Source organism: Saccoglossus kowalevskii, chromosome 14 (genome assembly GCF_978046115.1).
Source record: "Saccoglossus kowalevskii chromosome 14, keSacKowa6.1, whole genome shotgun sequence".
NCBI lineage: Eukaryota > Metazoa > Hemichordata > Enteropneusta > Harrimaniidae > Saccoglossus > Saccoglossus kowalevskii.
In genome coordinates this window covers 22,444,164-22,462,539 of record NC_140654.1, presented here as the reverse complement: position 1 = coordinate 22,462,539, position 18,376 = coordinate 22,444,164, and the positions used below count along the sequence as shown (strand labels likewise).

At 33.4% G+C, this 18,376-nt stretch overlaps 2 protein-coding genes across 2 annotated transcripts; both read right to left on the bottom strand.

Moving 5' to 3' along the window:
• Positions 1 to 3: 3 nt before the first annotated feature.
• On the bottom strand, positions 4 to 3,743 carry LOC102802316 (uncharacterized). Its single transcript, XM_085507541.1, has 5 exons — positions 3,587 to 3,743; positions 2,451 to 2,654; positions 1,820 to 2,232; positions 299 to 868; positions 4 to 63 (listed from the first exon to the last, which is right to left on the bottom strand). The coding sequence occupies exons 1-5, from the start codon at positions 3,741 to 3,743 to the stop codon at positions 4 to 6; spliced, it is 1,404 nt and encodes a 467-aa protein (XP_085363667.1).
• Positions 3,744 to 9,299: 5,556 nt separating this feature from the next.
• Positions 9,300 to 13,653, bottom strand: LOC100370868 (arylsulfatase B-like). Its single transcript, XM_006822036.3, has 7 exons — positions 13,380 to 13,653; positions 12,618 to 12,801; positions 11,781 to 11,950; positions 11,074 to 11,284; positions 10,550 to 10,802; positions 10,164 to 10,330; positions 9,300 to 9,648 (listed from the first exon to the last, which is right to left on the bottom strand). Exons 1-7 carry the CDS (start codon positions 13,623 to 13,625, stop codon positions 9,377 to 9,379), a joined length of 1,503 nt encoding a protein of 500 aa, XP_006822099.3. The 5' UTR covers positions 13,626 to 13,653; the 3' UTR covers positions 9,300 to 9,376.
• Positions 13,654 to 18,376: the final 4,723 nt, after the last annotated feature.

The following is an 18,376-nucleotide window of genomic DNA, read 5'->3' as shown; positions in this document are numbered from 1 at the left end:
CATTTACATACCAAATATCAGTTTAGTGTTCTCAAAGATGTCATGGATGGATGGATTAGTGAACTAAAAAAATATCACAAGAGTCATTAATCATTGTTTTAAATATAGTTACTTCTTTTCAAAAAACTGCGATAGTGACAAGAATGTTTTTTATGTTTGGTTACCCGTGGATGACCAAAATAATCTTCACTAAGCAACTTCACCAATCCATCTATCCCTCCTCTGCTATAAGCCAAGTTCAAGTGACAAAAAGCCAGACCAGAAGCAGCTATTTTCTCAGCCATACACTTTTAATTACCTTCTTACTTATTAGTTGACTAAGAGAAGACAGATTTTTCTTTTTACACAATAGAAATTCAAGGGCTTCTATAATAAAATCAACAGAGAAGCTATGTTTACTAATATGGCTGATGTCAACATTACATTTAACAATCAATTGTTGAAGCATATGTACATCATGTTTTGCATTGTGAGCACTGTATTCAGTGTGTATATAATCATTAACCAGGTTTTCTTCAGAGTAAGATGATCGAGGTTGTAAAATTTCACGAAATACAGAGAGCGTATCAGAAAAGCAGCAATGTTTATGTTTTAGTTTGTCTAAAAGACCATATCTTTGCACAGAACTAACCAGAATCCTAGCATCAAAATTCTTAAAGTTATGTGCAACTAACACAGAATTTAATGGAATCCATTCTATAAAACTCCCAAGAGCATCTTTCTGTGATAATGTTGGTACTAAATTAAAGTTATGAAACAGTTTACCACATGTATATGTCAACCCAGTTACTTTGGATGCTGCTGGATGTATTGGCTGACAGGGGTCAACATACTCATCAAATATTTTACCATCATAAGATGCAGCAATCTGACAAATTGAGGAATCAATACCAAATGATGTTGTTTCAAGATCAAATACAACAACAGGAGAATCTTGAAGTATGTTTACTGGAAAACTTACAGGAACATTAACTGGTTCAGGAATACATGTAATATCAATGTCATTTCTAATTGCAATGTTTGTGTTGTATGTGTCACCTTCTCTTAACTCAGTAGCATTACATTTTTTGTTTCGCTCCTCTTTTAATTGTATACGTCTAAGTTTGTATTTTTTGTTTTCTGTCTGCATATTTCTTGTTCTTGCTTTATTGTCTAGTTTTATTCCCCTCACCTGTGAAACAATTCCAGGAGATAGTCCATTTTCTTTGTTAACACTACAAACATATGTGTATCCACTATTTTTCTGTGAAACTGCTGCTGCAATGCGGATATTTAAACTTTCTGATTTACTGTAATGTCTGTTTTTTGGTGCTTTAGAAGCAACAGTGTTATGAAAGCTTTCATTGGCTTGTGTTGAACTCATAAGAGAAAGTTTATTTGCACATGCAGCATAAATTTCAAAAAATAGATTTTAAATCTTTACGCAATTCTACCCCAGAAAGATCTTTACCATATGGAAGACGTTTGTGGCAGTAAGTATCTGGCTGACGTTGGTAACCACACCATTTACGATCTCATGATTCATGAGATCCAAATGCATGGGGAACAATGGCAAGTTTGTTATTGATTAAAGCTGGTCTACCTTAGTTCTGAGTAACAGCATAGGAAAAACATGTTTGAAAATACTTGATAACACGTGGTGTTAATATTTTGTGAGTTTTTGAAAGTTCATATTTCCTAGACCTTTTTTGGTGTGGTTCATATCTGGTCTCTTTTCAATATCTTGGTTAATTTATGTTCTTAGTTTATGAATGGTTGTTGTATCCTCATGTATAGTTAAATATACTGTTTTAGCACTAGTTTGGTTAATAGTTTTTACCACTTCAACAGCAATATCTCCTTCCATAGCTTTGGAACTCCCTGTCCAGTTTTTACGACAGTCATGTTTTCTTGTGTTCATATCCCCATTTTCACAAATGTTGCATCCCTTTGAACGCACAGCATATCCCATAATTTTACCAGTTGCTTCCCCTATAGCAGCACCATGACCTGACAGACTGTTATATTCTTTGCCAGAGCCACGGCGCTGCCATGCACCATCAAAGGAAATATCAACTTGATTTTCATGTGAACTAAGTTTTTGTTCTTCAGTTAGAGCTTTAACACACAGTCGTTTTGCAACATTCTCAATACCAACACCTGCTTCTCTTTCTCTTTTCTTTAATGTCTTGTGGTGTATACCCGGTATATTCAGTGAGGCAAGGAAGTTATTCACATGAGTCTGTACCATTCCTATGTTATGAAATAAGAAACAACTTAGATTAACATTTTATAAGATTAGTTTTTGCTGCCCTACATTACTAAAAGTATGATCACCAATATATGACCATAAGAGGTTAATAATTGAGATGAATCCTTAGTTTGCCTGTAAATCTAACCGGTGACTAATTTGGTATTTACATCAAATATAGGTAATCCTTGGTTTGATTTAGCATTCCTATGTGTCGAACCTGTATACACATGGTTTACAGCACCATATCTCTGGCAAGGTATATACAGTACACTACCAAGACCGTATCGTCTCTCCTCCTGGCAATCCACCAGAACAAGGTGTTCACAACACACAGCACAGGCTTTTAATCCCTCAGCTAGAACAGACAGCTGTACTATTCTGCATCCAACATTCCAATTTATAGCACTTTCTGAAGTAACTTCTGTAAAGATAAATCAGATTATCATTACAGTCATCATGTAAATAAATTTCATGCAATTTGCACTACTATACTGGCTAACAGATATTGACAGCAGTAAGGTGTTAACATACTATCTGTGCTATTCATAAGAAATGTATGAATATTTACAGAAATAAAAAGAAACCATTATTCCAAAATCATCATTTCCAAAGGAGCCATAGGCAAAACAGAAACTCTCACACATTCAGATAATGTGAAAAATAACAATAAATTTTAGGTCATGGCTTATTTTCAGAAAAAAAACATTTATTGGGAGAAAATGTCCAAAAATATATATTACAATGTATTTAGAACAAAAAATATTTGACACAATAACAAATAGAAAAAATAAAATTCAAGTATCTACTATAATATGCAAGTATTTTAATTTTAATTTCCTCAACACAGCCGCAAGTTCATCATGTTACATGTTAATGTTTTTCTGAAGAGTAAACAGATGAAATTTCAATGCTCTAAATTTATAACACTAGGAAAATAAATATGGATTTCAAAACAGCAAAATATAGAAAATATTTGAACATGCTGTTTATTCATAGTTAAAATTGTATCCCCTTGGTTATATGGAAGTGTGAGGACAATCATGCCCTCAAATTGAGGGTTTTGTGCGTATAGTTAAAATTACCAGTTCGCGTTGAAGGCACCTCGTCATAAATAATGAAAGCTGCAGACGACGCGACAGACAAACTTCGTTGTCAAATATATTTTTTATCACAATTTCTGTATTTAGTGAAACAGGAATTAGGAAAAAATAAACACTGTTTCCCCCAAAATAAGCATAATCTGATGTTCATAAAAACAAATAAAATGCGAAAATATATTGATTCGAGTTGTGGATACAGTTGCAGACGATTCAACCAAAGTTTACGTCGTATACTGACACCGTACGTACGTACCTGAATTTGATTCTAAAACTACTTCAGAAACTTTCTTATATTGGCGGTTCGCCTGGATAACTTCCAATCTTCTTCTCTTCTCTTTCTCGGTCAAAAATCCTTTAAATTTGCGTGCATTCGGCGATCGCGAAGCGTACTTGTTTGTTGTGGCAGCCATCTTGAAAGTCTGCTTCAAATGCGCAGAACGTATGCGCAGTACATTTCCGCGCATACAACCTTAATTATTCTCAAATTATAAATGGTGTTACGCGGCCTGCGTCCATTTGGCATTTGAGACGTGGCATTCTTTTGTTTTTCGCATGCACCTTTTGTTTGTAGACGTGTGGACAAAATAAGACATCCGGTAGCCTGAATATTGTATCACTCATAATTAGAGAAAGAGACAATTTTCGAAGGTTTGCGCGTATTTTGGGAGATATTACTGGTCCAAACCAATATAGAGCCACATGTAATCTGGTAGTTATTGTAATCTAGACCGGTGAGAAAAATGTTCATCTTATTGAAGTCAATAGATCAAACAATGCTGACGCATATATAAAAAACGAATTGATCGTTCATGTTTCAGTTAGCCATAGCTTTAATAATTTTAATACACATTCGCATATGTTGTGGGGAATTCATATTTTACGAATTTGCAATTTCCAAATTGTCCATTACTTGACCATTTGTTATACCGCCAGTCACATGTCTTTACGTGAAGAGCCAACTGTTCTCACTGTGAGCTGGCCTTGACAATACGTCATCTAGATTTAGTGTATTTCTGCTATTTTCAAATGTGTATTTCTCATTTATTCATTTAATTCAATCTCAGTATTCGATCAGGTATTTCCCGGACATGTTCAAGCATGCAAAATGATTTCATTACACAAGAGTGGATCCTATTTCGTTACATTTAATGATCATCAAAACACGCGCATGATCACTTATACCATTATTTGAATTGTTATGATTTAATTTCTATATCGCAGTCAGGTTTTCGGAAATCCCATTCGGAAATCCCACAGCTATGATTAAGCTATGTGATGCATTACTTAGCAATATGGATGATGACTTATTGAGTTGTTTGCTTTATCTTGAATTAAGCAAGGCGTTTGATATGATAGATTGACACTTGTTATTGAATAAGCATTTTCCAGTTTCCCTAAAATGGTTTAGTTATTTATCAGCCACAGAAAAAAAATGCGTTGCTTATGGGTGAATAGTCGACATAGTGTACCACTGGGTTCAATTTTAGTACCAGTATTATTTCTTTATTCATAAATAACCTTCCATTATTTCTTCGGAGCAGTTTGAATGATATGTCTTCTGACGACCAAACTCTGTTATCATGTGGACGAAGTGTCAGTGTAGTAGCGAAGTTTTTTAATGATGATGATCTAAATCAAACTCCATGCTGGTTGGATCCCGTCAAAGGTTAAACTAGGTTGGCGAAGATTCTCTAGCTAATTTTAATGGTGAAATAAGTAAAACAGTCACAGTCAGTCAGTCAAGCAGGTAGTCTGTCGGAGGGATAACAAATAAAGCGTTTTACCTATTTCCGCCAGGAGAACACTTGTTTTTTTTCAGTCTTTATTGGAATATTTCTATATAGTATAGGGCAATACAAGTCAATCACAATAATGCTGGGTTTATAAGCTTCAAAAAAGAGCAGTTCGGTGATTTCTTAAGGCAACTTTAGCGAATCGTCGTTTGACTTTGTAGCTGACTACAGAATTTCATACTTTCTAGGTACTTTTATGTATTTTAAGTGAGATGATGAGACCGATCTCACAAGTATAGTAAATGCTTCTTTCTTAACGAACGATAATCTATGCATTTCTAAATGAAAGTTATTTATGTTATGGGTCAAAGCACGTTTCAGTACAGACGAGTAATGTTATGGAACAACTTGCCAACTCATTTAAAAATCAGCCTCATTAAGCACCTTTAAGACCTTTAATGTATATTGGCATCCCTTCAATAAATAAATAAATAAATAAATAAATAAATAAATAAATAAATAAATAAATAAATAAATAAATAAATAAATAAATAAATAAATAAATAAATAAATAAATAAATAAATAAATAAATAAATAAATAAATAAATAAATAAATAAATAAATAAATAAATAAATAAATAAATAAATAAATAAATAAATAAATAAATAAATAAATAAATAAATAAATAAATAAATAAATAAATAAATAAATAAATAAATAAATAAATAAATAAATAAATAAATAAATAAATAAATAAATAAATAAATAAATAAATAAATAAATAAATAAATAAATAAATAAATAAATAAATAAATAAATAAATAAATAAATAAATAAATAAATAAATAAATAAATAAATAAATAAATAAATAAATAAATAAATAAATAAATAAATAAATAAATAAATAAATAAATAAATAAATAAATAAATAAATAAATAAATAAATAAAACTGTAATTTGTATTAACTGCATAAATACACTCGTTCCAACAAAGCAAAGTGAATGATATTGTAACGATGTGTGGTTCTTTATCCATCTCTATTTCGTATATCTTTTATTTGCTGTAATCTCATTGTAGCAGACGACAAAGACAATACGTAGTTTAGTACTTGCGCATCCACACTTCGCTTATAATGACTACTTTTACATTAACAGCGATTGAATATTTATGTAGTGGAAAGCGCCAGACCATTATGTAATAATATTTGCAACAAAGAATCGGTAATTTAGTAACAAAGTCAGTGAAGCATTAAATCGGGAGGGTCGTCACGTGAGCACGCGAGTCCCAAGCGATGATAACACATGCTAAAAACGTAAAGGCCCATGGGTAGACGCTTGTTTGTAAACAATGACACGCTATGGCCATCTGACACATGCGCAGGTGATGACTCCCTCGCTTTAAGTGTTAATTAATATTGACAAGGGGTATTTAAGTGGAGGACAGAAGGTTGAATGTCAATCTAGGCCAGTCTCGCTACAGTGCAGTTTTCAACTGGTTGTTTTGTAAGTTTGTTGTATAATACAGGGCGACACCCGCCACCTTCCCCTGGGCACGTTCGACAGTGCGACGGGTACAGGTTTCCAGGTATTTTTGGTCCCCAAAGGGGTTCGTTTTATTCCTGGTTTTTCCTGGGCGGTCGGCGTGCCAGCAACGGGGGTTACTATTTTGTCGATGTTTTTGTCAGTCATGGTTCGCCGGACCGACTGCGCATACGTGGCCGCACCTGGCATGAACCTTACGTTATGTAAGTGTGTGTGTGTGTTGTACATTATCGGATGTGACGAGTCTAGTAAAGACGGTCCTAAAATGCCAGAGAGAATACACGATGAACAAATAAGTATTGTGCTATGGACTTTTCTTGTTCTCTTGTCGTTCTTATATAACTACGTGCTCATATTATGTTTTATATGACTAAAATCAAAATCATATACATCTATTTTGCATTCCGTCTAACACTGAATCTTACAAAATTATGTAATATACTTGTTCACGAGAATCCAGCTATCACTTATTTTAAAATCTATTTGTACACTGTTATTCCTTATTTCAATAAATAACAATCCAGTTGGCCATGCGTACTCTTATTCAAATAATCTAATGCAGAATATAACCTGCCTTTAATTCTCGTCGAGAAAGAAGTGTATTCAAACGTGAGGTGTTTCTTGCACTCTGTGTGCTGAATACAGCATTTGTATACTGATCAAAGATGAGATACACACCATGAAACATGTTGAGGCATTACAATACAAATCTAAACTATCCAATTCAATTCAATTCAATTCAATTCAATTCACAATCACGCAACTTCGAATATTATACATGATATTGAAATACGATATGTTTTACATATAATGTATTTGTTAAATATTTAAAAGTGATTTCAGCATTCAGTATGAATAAAATCATAATAATTTTACTAATACCAAGGTACGTGAAACCTATACAGAAGCAATAATTCTGAAATTACGCGATCATATGTATGTCAAAACACAACGAAATTGCAATTGAGCCTGGCCTTGTTTAAATAACGTGAACGTATTTACAAAACAGAGCTAAGAGTCTTGCTGTGAAAATACATCTAGTGATTTCATCGAAAGATACAACGTGTCAAGCCTCCTTTTATTGTTAATACGCAACTAAAATGTGAAGCATAGAGGCATTGCTTCATCGACGTCGAGGAGTATCCAACCATGCACAGCTTATTCAAATAGTATAATACATCTATTCAATGAGCATGCATGTGGATTATATGTCGATGATGACATATGACAGTGTTCGTCCATCTTATTGTTACACTAGTATAATACGTATTTATGAGATGTATACGTGTTTTCAGCGTTTAACTTTAACTCAGTTTCTAGGTTTTATGTGAAATGAGACATTTTTTATTCAAGTTGGTTCTGAATACAGTAAGACTTTTTTTTTTAAATCGAACAGTTGTCCAAAAATCTTTAACATGCTAGAATTCCTAAAGCACTGAGGAGAACACTACAATGCAGACTTTTTGTTTTTGACATTGTGAAATTTATTGCTTCGTTCGGAAACAAAACAACTGATTTTTACAATAAAATTGAGAACTATATTTATGTCATGACGAAAATTTCATATGCAGACCAATGATAATTTCCATAATTACTGATTATACAAGAATATTACAGAAAGAAAATATTTCGCTCTATTTTATGCTTTTTGCATGATTTTACTGTATTATTATGCATTAACACGTGGAAATGTTACGCTTACCATATAAGTATCCAATTCAGACATGTAACATAGCAATAATAGAAAAACACCCTTATATGTTTTTTAGTGGCACATATTTTATTTCTATTTTTCTAGAATATACTACATTGAAAACTGCATAGAGATAGAAATAATAAAATTACCGAAATAGCAAAATACACACCTAATGGAAGCTTTGACATTCCGTTGCATCAAAACTGTGGAATCACCAGATCGTGATGCTATCATCAATGACATACTTAAGTTCTCAAACTCTTCACTAATAACCTGTTTGAGGAAACATTTCAACCAGATCTATCAAATTATGTTTTTCCATCTGAATTGAACACCAGCTCATAGAGGTATTGCATGTCCAAAATGTATATCAAAACTTCTGAATATTAAACAAAATACAACTATTTTTAGATTTGTCATAAAAATTACATGACAAATTCAATTTAAAAAACAACAACATCATACCACAAATATTAAAATCATTAACGAATAAATATGTCTACAATGCAGAAAAATCTCATTTTGATGCTTGCGTTGTTGATCTGCGGTAGGCTTTTTATTGTGGAGTTTCAAGAAAAGTGTTGAACTAGATAAGATCTATGTATTCTTTAAACAAACCAAATAAGCAATCAAAACTGTTAATTTTTTCCCATCATTCTATAGAGTGAAAGAAGGCCGACAAGTAAGTGAATAATTTATCGTGCAGTAGTTTGTTTTTAGGTATGACGGATGTAAAACGTGTATTCATAGGCGTTCTATAACTAAACCAGATTTTTGGAGTTGACATCTGTAAATTTGCATGATTTTAAAAATTAAGCTCACATCATGTTGGTTCATGTGATATATATATATATATATATATATATATATATATATATATATATATATATTGCTGTCAAAAAACAATACAATCAAGCATATGCTTCGAACTAACATACTTATCGCATGTTGGACACACGATATAATTAAAAAAATGAATGTAAGAACATAGGTTTGTTATTGAACATATTGTTTTATTTGTTTTTCTAATACTTCTATATTACATGAATGATATGTATTGTGCCATTCGTTATACCCATGGACTTATGCATTCTCCCATCCCATCAAAATCAGCACGTGGATATATTCTTGACTGGGCAGGAACGGACTGCTTCGAAAAGTTATGAAGCTTTGCAAGCATTTCAATCACAATATGCTGATTAATCTCTGATAAATCAGTTGTTTCAGTTTGATCGTCTTCTATGTTATATAGTCGCACCATACGTGTTGCGTCGAAATCACGATCCTCTACTATTCTATGGTCAGAGTTTATCTCTTGGGGTTTAACCCAATCACTTGGTCCTGACATACACAAAAAGCAAAAATATAAATAAATAAATAAATAAATAAATAAATAAATAAATAAATAAATAAATAAATAAATAAATAAATAAATAAATAAATAAATAAATAAATAAATAAATAATTTGTGATGATATCTTCAATATTTGAAATATTGATATTTAAAACCTCAAGTCTAATTGCTTTGATACTATACACATAGGTACCTGAGGTAAACCTCTCTCACATTTGTTCATTTTGTGATGATATCTTCAATTGTCTAATTTTGGTGAATATGTTTGTAGTTTTTGTTAAAAAGTTATATTTTGGAATTCTTGATGGAAATTCGATTGCTTTGATACTATATATATTGTTCATTTTCTCATGATATCTTTAGTTCTTTAATTGAAATGTGCATTGCTAACAGTGGAGCTATCTCAGCCGACAGGCTGCTTGTTTTATTTGCGAATGTTTATCTGCATATAAATATTTCGCACTCAAAATATCGGAGACGGATAATATTGACAAACGCTCACCTCCAATTGGTCCAGTCAATAACTTCCATTTTCCCATTTTTATCGCTGCATGTGTTGTTATGTCAAAAGCATTATTCTTATATATACCAGTTCTATAGGGTGCACCTGCTTTATTATCTTCCTCAAGCGTAATCAACACATCGTCGCGCCCAGATTTGTCTTCTCCTCTGTAAGATATCAAAGAGGCATTTCGTATTGTATGACTACTCCCATTATTACACTATAGTTTTCCAATGCCTTAGTTAAATTTTGTGATAAAATATACTACCCACTTTGAATACTGGCACAACAACAACAACAGCAACAACAGCAGCGGGAAACACTATTCACACATTTACACATATGAAAAGAAAGATACAGGTTTGATACGTAAATGTGGCACATACGTTATCATATTCCACTGATCAACTCCGTATAGCTTCTTTCCGACATGTGGATTGCCACCAGCCAATGTTATTAAAGTTGGGAACCAGTCTGTGATATGCATCAGACCCGTATTCTCGGTACCCCGTGAGTGACGAGGAAGCAAATCACCATAAACGAATCCAACAGCTCTCACACCTCCTTCCCAACTCGTATGCTTTCCTCCTCTCAGAGGCCAGTTGTTGCCAGCCGAATTCACCAAAGCCCCGCCATTGTCTGCAATGTTGTATGATTAAACACTAAATTAGGAACAAACATTTTGAACCTCACTTGAAAATGTATACGAACGTTTAGCTGGATAATGAAACTGAATGTCAAATTTGATGGGAAACAATGATTTCCGACCTTCCGTAAATTTGCTCAGCTGATTCTACCAATTGTCTATCAACATAAACAGATTCGTCGTGTAACGGAAGGAATAACTATGATAAGAGGGTTGTATCACACACAATCATTATGTATATACGATTATTTTAATATTTATTACCGGAAGTGAAAACGATTATACTGTTTTTCAACATGTTCTTCTCTTCAAGTGCCTCAGTGATATTCGCGATAGCCTCGTCTACACATGATGTCATCGCTGCATATGTTCGTCTGTCCTCGTCATGAATAGTTGACTCGTATTGTTTCAAATACGAGGACGGAACCTCGAGAGGTGCGTGTACCGCAGAAAATGACAGGTAAAGAAACAGTGGCTATGATAGGAAGATATGAACATGTGTCAGTTCACTGCATTCACATTTTGTAAATCCGAACAGAATCAGAATATCAATTTTCTCACAACCAGTATATATCGCTGGGGGGTGGGGGGTGGATGGGGGTGGGTGTTTGGGTGGGGGTTAGTCATGACGACCATGATTGTGAGAGCAGCGAAATTGGAAAAGAACACAGAAGCGGCGGCACGACATTTTGAATTGGGGGGGGGGGTGTGCTAACCAACCCTGCGCCTAAGGTGCTATCTCACGAGCGGGTCCGGGGGCATGCTCAGCTTTAAAACTTTTACAGGCTATTTCTTGCATTTTGAGTGTCACATTTTGCTGATACCTATTTTGTTCGCCACTGGAAACCTCTTCACTGAAAAAGATCATACAATCATGCCCATTTAAAAACAATTGAGCAAGGCTGATAACACATAGATGACATCAATGTGACCATATAGACTATCTTTATTTTATTATAATGCAAACTTACTTTGTTTTGATCATGTGCATTAATTATATCCTTTCCTTCATTTGCAAAGATTGTTGTGGAATATTTACCAATATACTTCTTAGCTATACAATCATCATTTTTTCTGAGATTGTGCATATGATTAAAATGATCGCTGTGCGTATAGTGGTCTATACCTGCTCCAACGAAACCTATTAATATAAATGCACAATTAAACAAAAATAATACAAAATTGTAATAAGTGTTATATTCATTGATTAGATTATACTGTAAAACATGTCTTTTTTGCGAATTTAGCGAGAACTTATTCGCTAATTCAAGATGTCGCTAATGACTTTATTATCAATTCAAAATGGCCGCCAAACAAAGAAATCAACAATGACAAGGGAGATTTGTTAACTCAACATTTCGCTATTACGTCATTTTACAACAATTCGTTAAAATTGCGTGCCGCTTTTTCAACATGTTTTACAGTAGTTTGTATACTCTCGGTCATTTAAGCCGTTGTTGTGACCGATTAATTAAGGTTGATTAGACCAATTGAGTGGATCAATATCATTATGATCACAGAAGTTCAATTATTTAACCCCCTCATCCATAGTATGTCAAGGGTAAATAGCATCATACCCAAATGATGTTCAACTTCATAGTTTTGAAACGGTATTGGCATTCATAGTTCAAAAAGAAAGAAAAAACATAACAACTAACACACAAATTAAAGCACAAGCCCAAACTAGTGGAGAATTTAAATACATGAGACAGGCACATTGAGAGTAAAAATACATTGGAATGTCATGTAAGAATTATGTTTCCATAAACTAATATACGATAAATTTAAATCAATCCTGAAATGCTCACCGAAAAATGTGTCAAATCCTCTGTTATGAGGCAAGCAATTATCTGCGTAATACCCACAATGCCATTTACCAACTATATGGTTTGAATACCCAGCGTGTTTCAATGGTTCTGCAATGGTAGTCTCGTCCAATGGCAACGACCGGGGATGATATCCGAAACCATCGTTCGGAATCCCGAGTTGAATCTTGAAGTGAAATAACAAATGTATGTTAAATAGCTGGTATAACTGATATCTGGTTTTCGTCTTCCATCCTGAGTTTTTTTCTGTTCTGTGTTTTTATTTTTTAAATATGGAATTGATGTTAATATCAGTTGGCAGACAAAATCCACATAGACATATGAATTATTAAAAGCAAAGGAAACTTATTTTATAGTACAGTCGTCCTTATCCGCCTATTGTGACGGAGGTAGAGACGGACATCTAACTCAGAATATCTAATTATATATTGTAATTATATAGTGTGTGCTCGTAACACGCATACATAGACTATGTTGTAGAAAATGCAAATATACGCATTCATCTGTGAGAGCAGATTGAAATGTACGTCATACATATAGAACACAACACCGTCAACGCAACGTCAGTTTCGTAATATTAGTATATATCAACAAATTACATTTCCAAAATAAATATAAACAAGCATATTACTCAATTATCATTGTTCTTTACAGTGATTGCATATCGACTGTTATCTGAAAAATATCACCACAATATTCTACATCTAGTTATGTGCGGTTAATTTAATAATATTTATAACTCACAGCATGTCTTCCAGTCATCAACATATTTCTAGATGGAAGGCAATGGCTCGCCACGTAGTAATTCAGAAGTTTCACCCCATTACCGGCAAGCCTGTCGATGGTAGGCGTCTTGAATACGGGATTATTATAACCAACGTCATTCCATCCGAGATCATCTACAACTATAAAAATAATATGAGGAGGCTTTTCGTGGCCCAACACATTACCTGATGCCATCAGTAGCAGGAGAAAAACGACAGTATTCATCTTTCACAGTCGAATGAATACACACAATATTTCCTGAATGTCTGTATCACATGCATGGGAAATGTGATTGGTTGTTATGAATCTATTGATAATTACGTCGGTGTTACCGGAGATAAAATAACATTTACAAATTTGTATTTGTTAAAATGTCACTAATTATAATTATGACTATTATTTCACAAAAAAAAACAATCAGTCCTTTCTTTAAATCATAAGCTCATATTATTGTGATTTTAGCACTCATTAATTGGGATAATTTTCGTTATTTTTGTTTTTGACAAAGATGACGATATTTACAAATATCATCTTCACTAATTGGTCTGTTCGGTATTCAAATGAAGTCTATTGACAGCTGGCTGATGTATCAAGTAGGATCAAAATAGTCCTTTGACTTTTTTTAAACATCGCCTACACTGTGGCTCATACTTTGATATTTTTGGCGGGACAGCCACTAAGAGTTTTTGGATACTGATCTGAGCCATTGTGTGAAAAATATTGTGCTTTCATTGTTTCCGGGTTTTAATATGCGAATTTATTCTGATTTATTAAAGTTATTTGAAAATGATTTTAGGCAACTTTGTCTGATTATTATGTAAATAGGACACCAATTAAAGAACTATTGTCATACTGATCGAGGGTTAATTAGTATGACCTGGACTTCAGTTTCGAAGGGGAGACCAATGTTTTGAAATCTGTTAGACCTTTTTAAATATACAGTATGCTTTGCAATATACGATGTTATAATAATTTTTTTGTGATTGTGTGATGTAGACCATATGCTACCACCTGTTTATAAGCGATATTAAACAATATAGCGTGGAACAAGAACTTTCTTGCACACCAAAGCAGGCCGTGAGAAAATGTTATTCCCTGACCTCAAACATTTAGCACCTCATTAATTAATGAAAACAATATTATATCAGGCACTCAACAACACGCAACTACATGCTATATTGTTAGCAAATCGCACAGAATCAACGACTAAAGTGTAGCCATTTTGCATTGTGTCAATGTAGCCAAACCAATTTGACCATAGGGGTGTCAGGTACTATCATGTATTTCAAACAATTCCTTTGATATAAGCATAATACACACGCTATTGTGGATAATTCATTTATCAAATATTAGATTATTATGTTTAAAAATTTACAAATCAGATAGTCTATAGAACACAAGTCTACCAATAATATTTTAAATTTATTTGAATAGAACACACAATTCATATATGGTTTGGCAGATTACAATACAAGCGTTATTTTTATCCAAAGTATGTGCATGTTTCACAAAGAACTATCATGTTACTTTTGTCACAAATTGTCAGTAGTGGGCGCATGTCAACAAACCAAATACAGGACCTGTTTCATCAATAATTAGACAGATATAACAATTACAGGCAGTTTTCCATTGTAGAATGCCATAGTTATTATGTGATTTCTTTTTATAGACTACATAATGTCGGTAATTATGTCAATGTAAGTTTGGTTATTTCAGTTTAAATGTTAAAATAGATACGTGTTGAATATGGAACACATCATTATAATATAATAGTAACCTTAAATGAATAGAAACGATTGTCGTGTGTTTATGGGCTCTCTAGACAGGTTCGCTTAAATGAGAAAGTAATAAGCACGTGTGGTTCAATTATATTTACATTACTAAAACAATGTCTCCCCTGGAGTCTGTATCTTTTAACATCTCATTTCATTGTTGTAGAACGCATTGATCAAACGTTCTATATAATGTGTTATTGATTCAATGGCAAGTGCGTCTAACCCAAATCAAGGCAAAAATAAATTACTCAATCCCATTAGTTGTCCTTACATACAAATTCAAGGAAGACATCAAGATATGGAGAAAAGTGACTTGATTCCGTGGTTTCGTTGATTTTTCATGGATGCTTTTGTACTCTGATACAATGTACTTGTATTGTGTTATCACTAAACCATAATTTATGATATCACACAACCATATTTTTACTTTATCGTGTGTGTTATGGTAGTGTGACGTCCTAGGAGAGCGCACTACTTGTTTTTTTGCTATGTCCGTAGTGTAGTGTAAACGAAGGAGAAGGTACAGTAAGGGGAAGATTTTGGCGTTGTTGTTGTTGGCGTGATTTGTGGGTGCGATAACTCAAGTAATTTTTACACGACCAGTGTCAAATATATATATGTTATGAACAAACATGCAAAGATGGCCAAGTTCGATGTTTGTGCATTTTGCTTTCATAATCAAAGAGAGATGGATACTGATTGGTTTTCGCTTGAGGGCGCGTAATTTTTACGCGATCGATGACAAATTTATATATGGTATAAACAAACATGCAACGATGGCCAAGTTCAATGTTGGTGCATTTTGCTAGCATAATTAATGAGAGATGGCTGCCAATTTTTACATGATCAGTTACAAAATGATATATGATATAAACAAACATGCAACGGCTACAGATTGGTTATCTCTTGCGGGTGCAATAACTCAAGTATTTTTTACTCGATCGGTTTCAAAATCATATATATTATAAACAAAGGTATAAAAATAACCAATTTCATGCATAATAATGAGATATGGAGTAATTATCTTTTCAGTTAAAACGTAATTGTTGTGAAAGCTTTTTAGTTAAAGAAAAGTAATTTTAATGTTTTTAAATTCAATCCTACTAATCTGTATCAGGATTTAACGAGAAAATCCATGGTGTAATAGTTGTTTTGAAATCCTTTGGAATTTTCCATTGTTGTGTGATTACATATACAATTCATCTTATTGGAATCAGTGCCATCTTAAGTTCATTATAGTTTTTAGTTTCTTTGCTTTTACTGTTTTTAGTTAATGTTTGACCTTTGTGTAAAGTCACTGTATGGTATTAAAATTAGTTCAATGTTTACAAACACAGTTTATACTGTGAGCAGTAATCTTCTTAAATAGCTGCATTGGGTTAACTTAGTACAACTATGTGTGTCATTGCATTTCCATTGTGTGACTTGAGTATGTTTTTCTATCTTATTATAATTAGGGCCATCTGGAGTTAAATATTAGAAAATGCCTTCTATTTATACTTTGAAATTCGTGAGAAGTCATTGTATAGTAATTAGATCTGGTCAAGGTATATACTCAAGCTATGACAAGTTATGACAACTTTTGTGTTAAAAAATGCTACAAATTACTTCGTACATCCTATGACTAATTATTCATAAAAAAAGCTTCAATATTTTCTATAATATCGGCCATAATTGTATATTTTGCATATTTTTGAATATGACCTTTTTTGCATTTATTGAAATTAGCTGTGCAAATTTCTGTTATAATCGTGACAATTAGCATACATTACATTAATGGTGAGGATAATTATCAATAATACATAGGAGATGAATAAATTGATGAAACGCTATACAGTCGTATTTTTTTAACATTTCTATCGCTTATACATCTTAAATAATAAGAGGATCCATACGAAGACTAGTAATCAACGAATACAGATGTGTGTTTTGTGTGCTGTGCGATCCTTTGCGTTTTTTTAGGCATTCTAGTGGTATCATCGCATAATGAAGTGTACTGCCTGTGGAAATGGTGATCCAAGGTTTGTTTGCTTGAGTAAAGCTGATTATACACTGTGTATCTTGCACTCAACACAGATTTTGTTTCCTTTCTGAAAGTACCGCACCCAGTGACAGCCACCATTATTATCAACAGCATCAGAACTACCAGTCGATCGCCGCGCAGATGATACACCACCAATACCCCAGTTATAATCAATACGGCACCAACAGATTTGGAAGTTTTTAGAAACATATTTGTGCAGGAAAACAAAGATATACTAGCTTTGGAAAGCAGAAAATGACGGTAATATGGAAAATGTTCAACCTGTTGTCTTTGAAAAGCACTGTGAAAACAATCATTCTTCATCGACATTTTCGTCAAATGAATCTGCATCTGATCGGTTTAATTCAATTATTATCATATTGAAGATTCACTTCTCCGAGAAATTGATTCAAGTAGATTGCACAAAACCGAAGTTATTGCATTGTCAGTGTCGCTTTTCTCCAGATGTTTCCAGGTGTATTGACAAATGTAAGAAGTTATTGCAAATGGAGACTCGGTTAGCATTCATTGCGGAACTAATGATGTTAAAGCGGGAGGGTCGTCATCTGCGCACGCGCAGGAATTGAGTCCCAAGCGACGCTAACCAAGCAGGCTAAAAACGCAAAGGCTCTTAGGTACACGCTTGTTTGTAAACAATGACACGCTATCACCGTATGCCGCATGCCAGGAAACGACTATCCCAATTCAAGAATTTTATTCTTGAACACAACATCGTTAAACCTATTAATGCAACAAAGATTTTCATTTCAATTGTGTGTCCAAGAAAAGACTATCTACATGTAGCTGTGAATTCATTAAACCGATCACTTCGACTTGTGGCGAAAAACAATAGTACACCTTTTATTGACAAAGACATAATATTATGTAACAATGTTCGTAATCAACACTAATTTGTACAGTGACAAGATTTGAATTCAAGGGGTACAGGCAGGTTGGTGGCAAATTTTAACACAATGTGTCTTATCACGCGACCCATCCAGTTTCCACACCGACATCATAGCACTCATCGTAGGAGTAACTATGTTGATAATTCGTCACTTGAATTTGCAAATCCACAATACTAAAATACTAAAAGACGACGTATTACATGCCACAGATGTGGCAGAGTTGGAATACTTTGCACGAGTGTAATTCCAATAGACACAGCAGCACAACAG

Bases quoted from the DNA above. Each gene is read 5' to 3' on its own strand.
- LOC102802316 (XM_085507541.1), bottom strand. From the start codon at position 3,743: ATGGCTGCCACAACAAACAAGTACGCTTCGCGATCGCCGAATGCACGC. The intron at 2,233-2,450 runs GTTCGACACATA...TTCATAACATAG, and splicing joins TGTAAACCATGTGTATACAG to GAATGGTACAGACTCATGTG. The intron at 869-1,819 runs GTAAAAACTATT...TCAATTTGTCAG, and splicing joins GAGATATTGCTGTTGAAGTG to ATTGCTGCATCTTATGATGG.
- LOC100370868 (XM_006822036.3), bottom strand. From the start codon at position 13,625: ATGAATACTGTCGTTTTTCTCCTGCTACTGATGGCATCAGGTAATGTG. The intron at 11,951-12,617 runs GTGAGCATTTCA...TTATATTAATAG, and splicing joins AGGATTTGACACATTTTTCG to GTTTCGTTGGAGCAGGTATA. The intron at 10,331-10,549 runs GTATGTGCCACA...GATATCTTACAG, and splicing joins GATCAGTGGAATATGATAAC to AGGAGAAGACAAATCTGGGC.